Source organism: Pezoporus wallicus, unplaced genomic scaffold (assembly GCF_028554395.1).
Source record: "Pezoporus wallicus isolate ANWC-B61680 ecotype Strahan unplaced genomic scaffold, APGP_CSIRO_Pwel_v1 contig_227, whole genome shotgun sequence".
NCBI classification, from domain to species: domain Eukaryota; kingdom Metazoa; phylum Chordata; class Aves; order Psittaciformes; family Psittacidae; genus Pezoporus; species Pezoporus wallicus.
In genome coordinates, this window is record NW_026635704.1 from 4657302 (window position 1) to 4672964 (window position 15663).

At 39.6% G+C, this 15663-nt stretch overlaps 1 protein-coding gene across 1 annotated transcript; it reads right to left on the reverse strand.

Annotated features, from left to right (window-relative positions):
• Positions 1–991: 991 nt before the first annotated feature.
• On the reverse strand, positions 992–14330 carry NDUFV2 (NADH:ubiquinone oxidoreductase core subunit V2). Its single transcript, XM_057397479.1, is given in 9 exon segments — positions 992–1147; positions 1979–2055; positions 3019–3128; positions 4941–5109; positions 6683–6799; positions 6884–6946; positions 12148–12213; positions 14188–14261; positions 14264–14330. Coding segments are annotated over 9 exon segments (837 nt in total). The 3' UTR covers positions 992–1053.
• Positions 14331–15663: the final 1333 nt, after the last annotated feature.

Consider the following 15663-nt stretch of genomic DNA (forward strand, 5'->3'; position numbering starts at 1 on the left):
ACTAAATATAATACAGAATAAAATATAAATAATACAATTGAGCTCCATCTACCACATTAATTATAATCATGTAAGTTCCATGGCAGATTTTAGTAGAGGCAGACAAAGTATAGTCTCTGGTAACTGACATGTTCATGTTTCCTCATTTACATTGAAAAGTGTGTGCGTACATATACATACACTTGTAAAATGTGTCAAATGCTTTATATACAAGTATCAGTATACAATAATTTTTTTAAAAAGTTATCTTTGATTTTTTTGTATTGGGAGAAGAAGAACCTCAGTTTCACACAAATTTTGTTCTTAAAAGTAGCAGGTACACAGCAGTAAGGTCAAAGAAAGATCTGCGAACCAGATACCTAGTTTTAAACTGTTCTAGTATACTTTGTCCCCCCCCCCCCCCCCCCCGCATACCTTGGCTGTATTGAATAAATTTGTACAGGAAATGGTTACTGTTCATTCTTTTTTGTAGAGTAGTACTGCTATTTGAGTTTTTTTTTTGGTTAACATGATAAAAAGATAATTCTCACATCTTCCCTGTTCACTGAATGGTAGTAGGAAGCATTAGATTCAAGAAACACTTCTTACGGAACCTACCAGATTTTTTATGCTTGATCACCTTTTTTTGTTTTTGTTTTTAAATTGCAATTAAAAGTAGTAAGCAATGAAGCTTTGCCAGATAATTTCCTTTCATTTTGTTTCCTTGTGCATTTGCCAGATGTGCCAGTAATTTAGGCAGTTTTGTTGCTTCTTCAAAGAACCTTAGAAAAAGATAAAAGGTTTTTTTAATGACAGATCAAAAGATGCAGCTATCACCTCTCAGTGACTGTAAGTGGACTCTTTCAGTGAGCCACTTCACATTCGACAGAACCACTTTTCTTATAATCTAGAATTATGATTATGCTTTGCAGTAGTTAAAACCACATAAGTTAGGTGTTCTAACTGCTGTTGCTTTCTTGATTTTTAAAAGAAGTACTAGGAATGCATATAATTTTACAGAAATTTAGAATGAGTTTATTATTTTCAGACAGTTTATCTTATATTACAAAATCCTTAGAGATCAGCTCGAACTCCAAAACCTGGTCCTTTCGGTGGCTCAGTCAGAGAAGTAAGGCCACCAGCTGGCTCACAAGAGAAACGTCCACTCCTGAAAAATGAAAAACAGTGTTTTATCCAGTGCTAGTACTGTTATCACCTCACATACTGTGTGCATCTGACTTAAGCCTGAAGCCACTTTTTTCTTTCATTCTTTCGTGACAAATAGTTTCATAACTGAAATACAAGATAGGATGACTGGTTTTCTTTTTTTATTGATTTATAGGTTGGCCAGACAAAAGTGATGCTGATCCCAGTAATACCAAAGGCAGTATCTGATTACAGTGGTCATATTTTTGTTAAAGATGCTTCCCTGTGTTTGGAAACTGATTGTTTTAAGACTGTTGTTCTTGTATTAAAAAAAAACAAACAAACCCAAAACATTATGATGAAACAATAGGAATAGGTAACACATCCAAGTCAAATTAATTCCCCCATTCACACAAACGTGTGTAGTTGGGCTAACAGAGAGCAATGGAAATTAACAGTTCAGAAATAACCCTTCCACAAACTTGCAATCTTTCTGGGTTTTGTCAGAAATTTAAAAGACACCAAACAACAGGAATTTGTTTATTCCCATGAGCTAGAAAAATAAAAAGGCAACAGGTGATACCATTCAGTTATTAAGTACTAAGCCAAATCAGAATTAAATGTTTTCACATTTCATGCTCCTCTAGTGCATCAAGAACATGCAAATTCTCTGTTCCTTTCAGTTCTTTTTGGCTTTGAAGATACCGCAAGGCACTGAATACATGCCATTCTGTTCAGGATGTGAATTAATGCCTTTTATCTGTAGGTTATGACCTCAAATCACTGGAACAGGAATCTAGTTTTTCAGAAGCATCAGCCTTCAAGTAGTTGGCCAGTATTATACAGAGCATACCTTGGGCCAGGTTTGGGAACTTTGCCAGCCTTCAGTTCATCAATTATGTCTTCGATATCTTTAGGTGTCAAATCTTCCTGTAAAAAAAAAAACAAACCACAAAAAAGAAAACAAATAACTGACCAAACAGAAAAAAGACCCTGCAAAGTCAGCAATTGCAGTAATTGCAGCATTCAAAATTCATCAGATTAGGGGCTGTCAGGTGTGGTGAATTTTGACCCTGTCCATTAACATGCATACTTGTTTAAAGAATTAGGAAAATTAAAAAACCTACTGTCATTTTAATGTTAAAATTTGTTTTATATATATTGCAGAAATTATGTAAAAACTAACAATGTTGATGCAGGTCATCTGTAACATGGGCTTGTGTTTTCAGTTTCCTTGGTACCTCAGTGAGCTGGATCTCTGTCTACCCACTGTATCCATAGTGGTACATAATGGTGTCAGCTGTGACAAAAGCAATTGTGGGTATAGTTCAAGAGTACAGTTCATAAAAATTAATCAGACTCTGATAACAATAAAATATTTTAAAAATAAGTTGGTTTTGTGGGTTTTTGTTTGGGATGGTTGTTGTTTTGGTTTTTTTTTTTAAGCTGAATTCAGTCAATACATTAATTCCTTTGGTCTGATGGCATCTAGGTCAGGCATAATTCAGGTCAGCCAAATTTAGAAGTCTAAAAGTTAAAAATAGTTAGTGTTAAGCCTGCCCATGCTTTCCATCAGACTGCTTTAAAGTGCTTTTAAAAGCTTATCAAATACCTATCTAAAATCCCAGATTTATGGGCAGACTACTATCACAGAAACACATTACCCCACTTGTATAAATCAACACAGTAACAGAAAGGAAAAATACTCCAATACACTGTGCTACAGATAAAGTGTGCTAGGAGGAGGCTAAGAAACTGAAAGATGTTCTAGGTTGGAAGTTGTCTTTGCCAATAGGAATTTGAAGTAACTGACCAGAACTTCAGAGTCTGAAACAAATGCAAACATAACCCAGCAAAGAAGTTTCATCTTTAAAAAGGGAAAGCAATACTTACATAGTAATTATCATTTATTTGTACCATTGGTGCATTTACACAAGCACCTAAACATTCCACTTCTATTAGCGTGAAGAGTTTATCGGGTGTTGTTTCCCCAACTTTTATACCTAAACCAATAAAGAATATTAGGTTCAGCAGTGGTTATTGAACAAGATTAATAAAGTATAAGTACTTCAGAGACTTCTCATTACTTGTGTTTTGCCCTTAAAAACAGCTGCATAGTTAAGTCCTCTTCAATGAGTCCAAAATATTTCCATTCAACAAAAGATTCTAACAAATTGTGAAGTCAGTTTTCATACACATTTTGGAGACCTTAGTTACAGGTTTACAGTTACGACTTACTGAAAAATAACCATGAAATGACAATTCTAAGAAACAGAACAGCTCTACTTGGGAACATTTTTAGTAATCAATACAATAGAATGGAAAATAGAGAAAACAGCTTTCATGTGCTGGTATGAAATATGTTAATATGGCACCGAGTATAAAATTCCCAAATTAACCAAGATTCAAGCATGAAAATTCTTAGCTACAAATTCATAAACAACTTCCAATTTTATACACCAAGGCTTATACATTGAACAACACTATACACAGACTTAGCTTCCATGACATGTTTTTGTTTTAGTGATCCAGACAAATACCTTCCCCAGAGGACAGTTCAGCCACCATAACATTTGAGTCTGGTCTCAACAAAACACTCCATGGAAAGAAGAATGCTGAAAAGCATTTTTCCTCTACAGTTACTGGGGGAGCAGGAACAACACACTAATGTCTTAAGTAAGGCCTGTCTCAGTATGAACTACACTATCATCTTTAATGCTTTGATTTCTCAAGCTAAGAGTTTCAGTTAAAATTAAGCTATCTTTGCAGTAACAAACTTCAGCTAAATTTCATCTAAATATGCCTTTTCCAGACCACAGAATATGTGAAATGCAAGATAATAAGCAGCTATTCTGCAGCTGTTCTCACACTGGTTCTTAGGAAGGGTTAGCATAACTTGTAATTTCATAGAAAGGGAAGAGTTGTTAGTTGCTGATCTTATCCCCACTTTTCCTCATAACCGTCCAATAAGGAGGAAAAAAAGGGCTGGAGAACCTCTACTATGAAGACAGGCTGAGATGAGAGTTGGGCTTGTTCAGCCTGGAGAAGAGAAGTCTCAGGGGAGACCATACAGCAGCCTTCCAGTACCTAAAGGGGGCCTACAAGAAATCTGGAGAGGGACTTTTCACAAGGGCAGGTAGGGAGAGGACAAAGGGGAATGGCTTTACATTGAAATAGGGTAGATTTAGATTAGGTATTATGAAGAAATTCTTTATTGTGAGAGTGGTGAGGCAATGGAGCAGGCTGCCCAAATTAGCTGTGGCTGCCCTGTCCCTGGCAGCGCAGGTTGGACAGAGCTTGGAGCAACCTGTCCTAGTGGAAGGTGTCCCTGACAAAGGCAGGGAGCTTGGAACTAGATCACCTTTCTGGTCCCTTCCAACCCAAACTATTCTATCACTTTGCTGAAGTAAAAAAAAAAAAAAGAACAGCCTTACAATTTTCATATAGCATATACCTCAAAAATCTTATTTTGTATATTAAAAAAAAAAGCCATAGCATTCAGAGTCCTCTCCTGTATATGGCATAGCACTCACTTTCTCAGTCCAAGAGCCACATTAGAATAATGAGCTTCCTGGCAAACTGTCTTTAAAACCACTTTAAGGTCAATAAATGGCATTCTAGGCAATGGCCTTTTCTGCTCTGCTATACTGAAATCTTTACAAATAAAGACTGAAGGGAGAATCTCAAATTTGAAGTGTTTAGCACCTCTTCTCCAATACTTACACTCTATTTTCAATACTATTGCTGTTCCCACCATGAGTAGTTTTACTTCATTAAACAAAAAATTACAAGTATATTGCAAATCTGTGTCATACCAAGTTTCTTCTTAATGGCTTCTAAAATACTGTCAGAGTCTCGCAGCATGCAAGGTGTGGTAGTGCAGACCTGAATATGGTACTTCCCAACAGGTTTGCGATTATACATTGTATAGAAGGTTGCTACTTCATACACTCTCATAGGAGGCATTTCTAATACTTCAGCAACCTGTAAGAAGGAGAAAACAGACTATACTGAATTCTCGCACAGCATCAGTAAAGGCATTTAACAAACCTGTAAAGTCACCTGTCCCCTGCAGCAGCAGGTAAGTAAGAAGGAGGGGAGGGGTATCAGTGTACAGCTATATTCAAGTGCCAAGTAGAGATACCCGAGTTACTCTGGAGTCACCACATGTGAGAAGAAACTCCACTGAGCCATGGATTAGCACAGCGAGGAGCTCAGGTCACTTCCCCTCCAGCATCTAGCATCATACACAAGCAGATGCAAGGAGTCAGCAGGGTTTCTAGGTTTCATTGTCAGCTCCAGCTCGTATCACATTTCTGCTCTTTTGCTGTATGAGTGAACAAACTTGTGCGAATCTGCCTACACTAACCCACATAAGCCTTCTGTAAGGGAATACTTACAGGTTGCTGCTATGGTCACCTAATTCAGACAGCAGGTCTGCCTCAGGTTCTGTGGCACACCATGGCTACTTCTACAGATTGGCGTCACAGCTAATAAACGGGGCCGGGGGGGAGCACTATCTCCATGGAGACAGTTCTGGTGCAATGAGGTCCCTGACCTCATTAACCTGGAACCCTGGCAAACTGCTCAGGTTGAGAACTGGCTCTGTTTTCAAAGGTAACTGTTTTATGTTCCAGTCTCTATTAGCAGGCAAATAACAGACCATGAAAAATATTCATTCACTTTAATAATATCAATCCGAAACTTCAGAGTAAATAGAGAACTTTTCCCATTCAGTATTAATAGAGATTTGAAGCTTTATGCTACACTGTACAAACAGCAGCTGACCTAAAATGCCATCCTCTAAATGTGCCCATAACTCCTTCACTATTTTCTGTAAATGCTCACACTCCTCACTTAGTGTATCTTAATTGAGTTTAAAGCTTCTCATTTTAAAACTGATGATATGCCAGACTAATACATAATGTAACAATTTATTTATATAAACAGTATTTTTTATTTCTTGTTATTTGATTACTACCATGCAACCTATCACTTTGGAACAGTGCGCTTGCTTACTTTGAAACCATTTTAATAATTTGTAAGTCTTCCAGGCATTTGCTGGGAAGTGTTATACTACTTGTATGCTCGTGACATGTATCACACTAAGGCTGGTCAGTCTGCAGTCTTTACAGGCCTAAAGACTGTAAAGCATGATCCTGGTAATGTGCATAGCGTCACTAACCTGTGAGGAGAAAGCCCCCATCATCCTTACCTTTCTTCTTTCCCAAACTTCAGCAGCAGACAAAAATCTTTCAAGTTTCTGTTCCAACTTCCAGGATGTGTCTGGGAAATCTATACAGGGCTCATGTGATTTTTGTTTTATCTGTAGTTTCTAACAACAGGCTAACACTGCGTAGAAAACAGAGCCCCGGGTTTTCTGCGTTAGTTTTCCCTTCCATTTTTTTAAATGTAGCCTCATATGGAACTCTGACAGTTCTGTCCCATGTGTAAATTTCCACATTAGTATGCTTTGATAAAGAAACGCCAATATTCTAGTAAGATACTGAAAGAAAACAATAAAACTGTGCTTGAAAGAGAATTGAGTACTAAATACCTTGTTCATAGCTGATATGGGCAACCATCCATGCTGTCTCTGGGCCAGATCTAGTACTGCCATGACAGCTGCAGACTTGTGTCCCCCTGGGTAGTTGTTTATGATTGCTTCTATCCGCTTTTTAAAGGGAAAGAGGGAAAAATACATCAGTACTGATCTAAAGACAAAGTCTGAGCATTTCCCTGCTTTTTGTCTTCATACCTTTTGGTTTTCAGGTGTGAATTCAAATGGAGTATCTGGATTATTTTCAGGAGTATCTCTGTGCTTCAGGAGAAGAAAAAGAAGATGTGTAAAAATCAGGTTGTGAAGAAATTCAGAACAGATTTACTGTTGTAAAATGTCTTCTCAATAGACAGTTACAGTTGAACTGCTTGAATAAAACAGATATATTCCAGGTAAAGATTTCATAGAACTCAAAGGATTAAACGTCTCTGGGCAAGATATCAAAAATATTGGTAGCCTGTTTTTTTTTTATTTTCCCATGAGAATGCAGAAGTCTTGAAGTGACATTTTCCTATAATAAAATCTTAGTTCTGATAAAAATCCTTATTCACCAGAAAAACTTCCTGCCCAAAACTTTCATTTCTCTCTTATCTGCTCATTACAATATCCTTGAAATACTTGTAGTTAAGATTCATTCCAAACTTTATACAGTTTTCAAATTGAGAAATTTGCAAATTAAATGGAAATCTTCGGGAATAATGCAAACTATACTTGAGCCTTGATGTTAAAAGCAAGTCACAACCAGCTAATAATAAAAGCTTTAAAATGATATTTAGGAGAAAGAAACCCATTCCACTCACTTGCACTTTGATCATTTTCTCAAGTAGCCCAGGGTGATGTTGCAGTTTCCATGCTGCGTTCTTGTTGAGCAGCGAAGGGTTGAATGACAAATCTTAACATTGCAAAATACTTGCATACTGAAAGACTGTCATCAGTGCAGAACTTAAAATATGTGTGGCCCATAGCTATTCCTGGGTTTAGAAATTTTAATATGGAAATATCAAAAGGCCAAATACTTCAATTACATCTGCTGGTCTAATGAGAGATTCCCTTTGCTTATACTGTCTATATCCAGGAGCAGAGTACTACTGCCTCTCTCAATTTGGTAGCATGCACACCTACCACGGTCCCAAGTCTAATATAAAGCCACAGTCATTATGTACTTCACCACCAAGGATGACTTTCCCCCCAAATAACAGGAATTACAGTAAGATAACTGATTCCCTTTGAACACACTAATAATTTATTAAGTGTGAATTTACTGCTTATTGTGTGGTCTGCTAGATAACACAAGACAGCTTTGAGGAACACAGCTGTCACTATTTTAGACTGGCCAAGATAAATGATTTGACTCCTCATTTGTAATGGTGGTGAGGGTTTTGTGGCAATTTTAATGAAAGTTCTCAAAAAGAGGGTGATGGAGAAAAAACAGGTTGGAAATACTGTGCAGCTTTTAAGTTTTTTCCCCTTCCGGACCTGGCTGTATTTTAGCTGAACAGATCAAATCCATGATTCATGATAAGTATTTCCGTAACTTAACTTTTCCTTCTCAAGTCTGCATGCCTGTTTTATTTCAGGCTGCTATTTTGCCTTCCATAGCTATTTGATACAATTGTACTTAATTTCTTTTGCAAATATATTTGATTTATTGAAATCTCCCTCTTTGTCTAGCACAGCTGTTTTTTTCAGTGTATCATCTCTAAATGGGTATTTTATATGTGAAGAGGAATAATAAAGACTTTATATCCAAAGCTACAGCTGTCACACAGTCACTTCTGTGAAGCAAGGCTCCAAAATACACTGTAAAGGCTACAGCACAGGTGAACACCATTGAGATCATAGAATCATAGAATAGTTGGGGTTGGAAAGGACCTTAAGATCACCTAGTTCCAACCCCCCTGCCACGGACAGGGACACCTCACACTAAACCATGTCACCCAAAGCTCTGTCCAGCCTGGCCTTGAATACTGCCAGGGATGGAGCATTCACAGCTTCCCTGGGCCTGTTCCAGTGCCTCACCATCCTCACAGTAAAGAACTTCTTCCTTGTATCTAACTTGAACTTCCCCTGTTTAAGTGTAAACCCATTACCCCTTTTCCTATTGCTTCAGTCCCTGATGCAGAGTCCCTTCCCAGCATCCTTGTAGGCCCCCTTCAGATTGTTTTCCATTTTCCTAAATGGGCTTCATCTATTTCTGTGCTTCAGAGAGTTTGATAGTTTTCATCAAAAGCTTAGAGTTCTAGGCCTACTGAGCTGTAAGGATTTTGTCAATCGCACATTCCCTAGTCTTGATTTGTCTGATGATGCACCTCTTATTCAAGACTTGCATGAACTGGTTTACTTCCGAATAATAAGGGTGCATGTCTCCCTTTTTTTGGGGGACAGATTCTGGTGAGCAAGATCAAAGTTAAGGACACAGTATTGGAGAGAATACTGTATTCAATCACAGAGTGGTTGAGGTTGGAAGGGACCTCTGGAGGTCATCCAGGCCAAACTCTCCTGTTCAAGCACGGCCACCCACCGCTGCTTGGCCAGGGCCATGTCCAGATGGGTTCTGCGTATCTCCAAGGTGGGAGACACCACAACCTCTATGAGCAGCCTGTGCCAGTCCTTGGCGACCCTCACAGTTACAAAAAAGTGTTTCCTGATGTTCTCTGAGGCCATTGCCTCTGGTCCTGTCACTGGGCATCACTCAGTAGAGCCTGGATCTCTTTGAAGGGATCTGAAGGTACTCCCTCCCCCAGCCTTCTCTAGTAGTCACAGCTCTCTCAACTTTTCCTCATATAAGATACACTCATCAAAAGAAACCAATACATTAAGGCTTCCTCCCTATACAAACTAAGTGCAAACAGCTATGTCTGCCAATTACAGACATTTACTGAAAAGCAAGGTCAAACTTTATTAATTTTTTTCCCAGTTCCCTTCTCATGTTCCCCAATAAATTGAAGAATGGTGGAAGTATTCTCAGACCCAAGTATTTCACTGACCATCTTCACAAGTAATTGAAACTGTTAATACATAGATTCTCTAACCTGCTGTGCAGCCCTATGACAAAGCCCACATCAGGGCAGCCTATGTGTTAAGGAAACTCAGCCCATCTGTTTAAAACCATGAAGTAGAAGAGCTATGTTTTAGCTGTTAAGGGGCTAAACACAGCTTAGAAGTCAAAGGCAGAGAAGGCACGTTTAAAGAAAGGTAGACAACTATTATAAATAAAAGTATATTTGAAATCAGGCCTTCCCTGGCCATCAGAAATGCCAGTTTTGGAACAGCTCTTCTGCATTACTATAGGCAAACAATCTACCTAGTTTTAAGCTTCACATATGTACTTCTTTTGGCAGAGTGATCTGTCCATCTGTGATGGTACTAAGTTTAAGTCTCTTCTTGTTTAGTTCAGAATAAAAAGGAGTATCAGTAGTAGTTCTGTTATTTCTATATTTTTCTGATAATGTGTAAGGAAAACAAAACTTGCATGAAAAAAGTTTGTAAAGGGATGCATAGGCATGTAAATCGGAACTGCCTTTTAATACTAGATTTTATGACAACCAGGTCTCCTTCTAGCCAGGTCCCCTGCTGTTACAAAACAAACATGCTGTATGTATTTCCTGTCCTCACAGATAGATTTCATATACAGAAAGTGAAACAAGAACCACCAATATGCTTTGCAAAACAAAACCAAGAGGCTTGTATGTATAAACTGACATACAAAGAGGGCTACCACAAGGTTAGTTACTCCCAGGTAAGTCCACTATTCCTCCACAAGCACTTTTTAACAACCTCTGACACTTTATATAAATTCCAGGAAACTAAGACTTACTTTTCTTTTTCAAATGTTGCTGTTTCTCCCCCCCCCACCGCCCGCCCTGAGAAATCTTTTTTGTATATAGTGTTGATTAAAATAATACATTCAGTTCAAATCAGCAGGAAGAGTTTCCCTTGAAATCTGCTGTGTTAAACAACATCTGAAACTTGCTTTAAAGGTTTCTAGTTGTAATTGTTTGCCCTAACTACACATGCACTGACATCTCCCTTCTCATAGCTTTTTGCTTCACAGAGGAACAAATATGAACCTGTTAAAAAAAACAACTGCCCCCCCTCCCCCCATAAAATACCACACACACTTTCCCCTTTCCCCCTCCCCCGGAACAATTTTCTATGCTCTTCTAGCAAAACTGCTGTTGTAGAATAAAAATAAAGGAAGTCAGTGATGCCATTAAATAAAGAGCTGCAAATCACAAGTAGCTAACTAGAACACACAACTTCACTTCTCTACTTTCCTTCCTCTATTTTAAGGCTCCTCCCTCCAGCAAATAATTTAAACAGTTACATAAATGTTGAAAAATACCTGGAGAATTTACAAAGCTATTTAGCTTCATGTGCCAGGCACCAACACACATTAGGATGCCAAAGACACCTTTTGCCTGTCTTCACCAACCTCAAACTACACTTGAAGTTTCCTAAGTTGTCAGCCTACACTGTTTTCTCTATTCCTTGAATACCAGCTCTCACTCTACAAATCATCGATGCTTGCTCAAGTTTCTGGAAAAGTATAAAAAGCATGTATTTTAATCCCATTAACTTAGTTGTATGAGAAAAGCTGTAGAGGCAGTTGCAGAAAGGCAACAACAGCAAAAATCTGTCCAAAAATGCTGAGCACCTGCTTTCAACAAAGTGGTCAATTCTCTAGTAAAGTGCTGATTTCTAGCAAGCACTGGAAAACCACCGAATTACTCAGCTGTTAAACCACACACTAGCTAAAACTCTAAACGGCAGAATGGGGCAGAATACACCTCTTGGAGATGCTTCTGGTTCTTTTCAGAAGTAGACCACACATTTGCTTTACACATTTAAATTGGAGTGCTTTTTCTTTTTTGCAATTGCTATTACTATTTTTTAATATATATATATATATATAGGGATGCCTCTGATAATGCCTAATGGCATCAATTATTAATCATTATGCAACATGCTATATCACATATAAAATGAACAAGAACTGCATGGTTCAACTCACAGTAAGCAGGGCTAAACCTGGACCTAACAGTAATTCTGCAGCCCATGTCAGAAAGCAAGAAATTACACCTGCAAAAAGTTTCATGACCTCCAATTACAAATTCAAGTAACACCAATTATAAAGGGCAACAAGAACTGTTTTATAATGAAATACAGTTTAAGCAATCTTATCTGCAATCACACCCAAATACTACTAGTATCACCATTACCATGAGTTTTCACTATACAAGGAAAGAAACACAAGGCCAAAAACTAAAAAAAAACAACAACCCTTTTAATACCCCATCACAACCATAATAAAAAGTTCTATTGAAAAAAAAAACGCTTCTGTGTAAATGCCAGCAGGCTTCTATAGCAAAGTTCTGTTTACCAGAAGCTTTCAAGCAGATTAAAAAAGCATATGCCAAGTCTTACACATTCCCCTCACAGTAGGACAGAAAATGACTTACCACAAATAAGGCTCCTCCACTGCTATTGCATCCTGCTGTTCTATGTAAGTATCGGACTTGTCTTATCTACAAACAAAATAAAGTACAAAGTATTTAATAGTTAATAATTTACATACTGCTAGTGGCTGCTTTCAGAACCAGCTTGATATCTTCTCTAACTGTAAACTATTAATACTACTATCATAATTAATAATTTAAACTAAGTCAAGAAGAGACTATTAGGAGCTTTCCTCTACTATTAGGAGAGAAAATCTCTTAATTCACTTTGACCGTTTTAGACAACATAGAAGTAAAAGGATTTAACTTCAGGTAATACTCTGCCACAGCGTAATTGAAGTGCCTCGAAGACAAATTCTCATCAAGCATTTAATGAAGAATTTTCGAATTTGTTAGTTTATATCGTAAGTACTTTAAATGTAAAGTCTGCAGAAACTACCAGAACTACAGTGGTTCTTTCTCATTGACATGCTTCTGCAGCTTTTATCTAACTGAGCAGTATGATGAGGCATATGAGGACAAATATAAACACAAATCTGAAATATCATCAGAACACACATCTATATGCAAGTTATTTAGCTATTCTCTGTACTTTCTGTCTGGATCTGTCATGCCAAAACAGATCAAGATTTTTAGATTCTGGCCAGTATTACTAAGATAACTTGTTAATATTATCTTGTCATAAGCAATCATTCTATAACAAATTTAATTTCATATTACTATTATATTGAATTCTAGATCAATTTTTATATTTCCTAAAGTATAGCATATATATTAAAAAATCCCTCTTTAACTAATTAATTTCTGTTACTGTACAAAATTTGTGGGACTCCAAGCAGATCAGCATCAAACTAGTGAGAATATAGTCACAGGGTGAGATCTGAAACCCAAGCCTAAGTGCCAGGGAACTACAGTCCCTTCCCTTCTGTAAGAGCAACCTGATCAGCTTAATGCTTTCAGCAGCAGCTCATGTCGTTTCACCTACAGTGTAATTTCACACGCTGGCTGCTGTCATATGATCAGTACTTCCGGGAAGCACTAGATCTACCACGTAGTTATGTGTAGTGTGTGCACCGATTTCCTCTTTGCTCTCCACTTCTGGGTCATCTGAAAGCAGCAGCTAGGAAAGCAATTCATCTGCCATTCTTTGTCAGAGGCCAAAATGAACTCTGGGATACATGGATAACTGCTGACTGCAGATCATTCCCAAATGCCACCACTTCAAGAGACTTTCAGGCTACCATCTTTAACAACTGAGATGAAACAGCAAATGAAGTGCACTGGCATGGCAATTTGAGTGCCCTCAGTGTGCCAGACAGCACATAAAATACAGGGAAAAGACTTTTGAGTAGAGCATGCAAATATAACTGAAATTCTGCAATGCTGAAAGGAACATGCAAATGAGAATGTGATGCTCTGGTATAAATCATACTAAAGTATGCTAAATAAATATAACACATGTATGCAGTGCTCCTTCAAAATGAAAAACCCTTATTCTATCCAAAGATATTGTTCTGTTTTCAAGAACCACACCTGTAATTTCAGACTGAAGAAGAAACAGGATGAGCCTAAAGGATTTCTATTGCTGTGAAGCGCTGACTCGGGAATGAAAAACAAATTAAGGGGCTTCCTTCCAATAGAGAGTCTGACATATAGACAAATCAGAAACTTTACTTCCATATGGGAAGCTTCCCGATAACCTACAATAAGCACCACGCAGTTGCTGCTGCAGCCTCTTCAACCTGTCGCAGGCAGCACCACTCCAGAGCCTGTCAGATAACCCCGACAAGCCGCGGGGCCTTGAGGGCGAGACAAACACCCGGCAGTGACGCCCTTCCACCACTTGTCCCGGGCCTTTCTTCCCCGTGGCCGAGCCCTACCGCAGGCCCCGGCCGCCCTCCCACTAGGAAGGTAGCACCGGCTTCCCCCACAAGTCCACCCCGCCCGCCGCGGCCTGTCCCCACTCCCGCGGCCTCCTCCAGCCGCGTCTGCCGGCGGGGAACAGACGTACAGCCGCCGCCACAGCAACGGCCTCCCCCTTACCGAGCGTGCGGCCGCGGCCCGCAGGGAATCCCACAGGAACATGGCGACAGCAGAAGCAACGAACCCCCCCTTCACCCCCTTCCCTTCTCCTTGAGTCCTCCCCTCGCCCTCCGCGCAGCGCCAAGGAGACGCGCGCCGCGCATGCGCTGGCGACGCACCCCTGCGCGCGCGCGTATCCGCTCCCGCCCGCGAGCCGGGCCCCTCGGCGGGTAAGGTCGCGCCGGCGGCCGTTGGCGGTATCGGCGGTGTCGGCGGTATCGGCGGTATCGGCGGTATGGGCGGTATCGGCGTTGGGTTTGCGCTGTCCCCCTTGCTGGACGTGGATCGCGAACGAGTGGGGTCGCCGCTCGGTTACTGCGCTGGCGGGTGTCGTGGCGGCCTGCTCTGCGAGGAGAAGTTACCCGGGCTGCCCCTTCTGCACTGTCAGAACCGGACGGTTTGTGTCAAGTAACAGAAGCAACCCACAGGATGAAAAAAACACAAACAAACCAATAAAATCCTTTAGAAGCAAGGACCTGTGGTAAATAGAGGGAAATCGCAGAAACTTGTGAGGCTTTTTGGGTCCTCTGTTTTCCTCCTTTCAGCCCAGTTTTGTTGATTGGGGTATTGAATGTTTTAACTCTTTGCACCTATGTTTTGACCTTCCTTGATCGGAAAAAGGAAGACTTAAAATTTGGTTGTCTTCATGGCTTCAGCAGCCTACCAGTATCTGAAGGGGGCCTACCGGGGTGCCAGAAAGGGACTTTCCATCAGGGACTGCAGTGATAAGACGCTGCTTTGTGCGTTCTGCCTTCTACATGCACTGACCTTAAGTGTCAAAGGCCTGCCTACAGCGTGTGCATACAGTGGCTCAAAACCACTATCAGTAAGTACCTGAGAGGGTCTTTTATGGACCATAATGATTTCAGACCACTCTCTTCCCAGTGTGACCCATCAGTGAGGGAAGCTGCATTCCAGAGAACAAGACTCCTTGTGTTTATTCTTTGGACAAGAGTCTGGAAATGCAGCAGATGATGTACTTCTGCCTGTGTCTCCAGGTGTGCAACGACTGGTGAGAAATGGCCAGACCACCTCTTCCAGTAATCTTGCACCTTGTCCTCAGCATCCTCACAAGTATTAATTGTATGGGCTAGTAAGGGAGAGATAGAGAGTATTATTCCTTTTAGCAAATATACGCTAGACAATTATGCTTGCAACCAAATAACTATTCAGTATGTCACTGGATTTCTTCATTAGTATGCATATTATGTCAAATAATTGCCATCAGGCTTTTGTTTTAAATGCAGTCATACTAGGGATATTTAATGACTGTTACATTACCCTCTGCCCTGAAATACAAAAATAAAGAGATTGGCACTCATTAATTTTCAATCTGTTATTTATGTACAGGCATTTGCTGTATATTTTCTGGCATTCAACAGCAGTACCTCCAGCCACGGCATTACAATTAGACTGAAACCATTAAATTTGAATTGT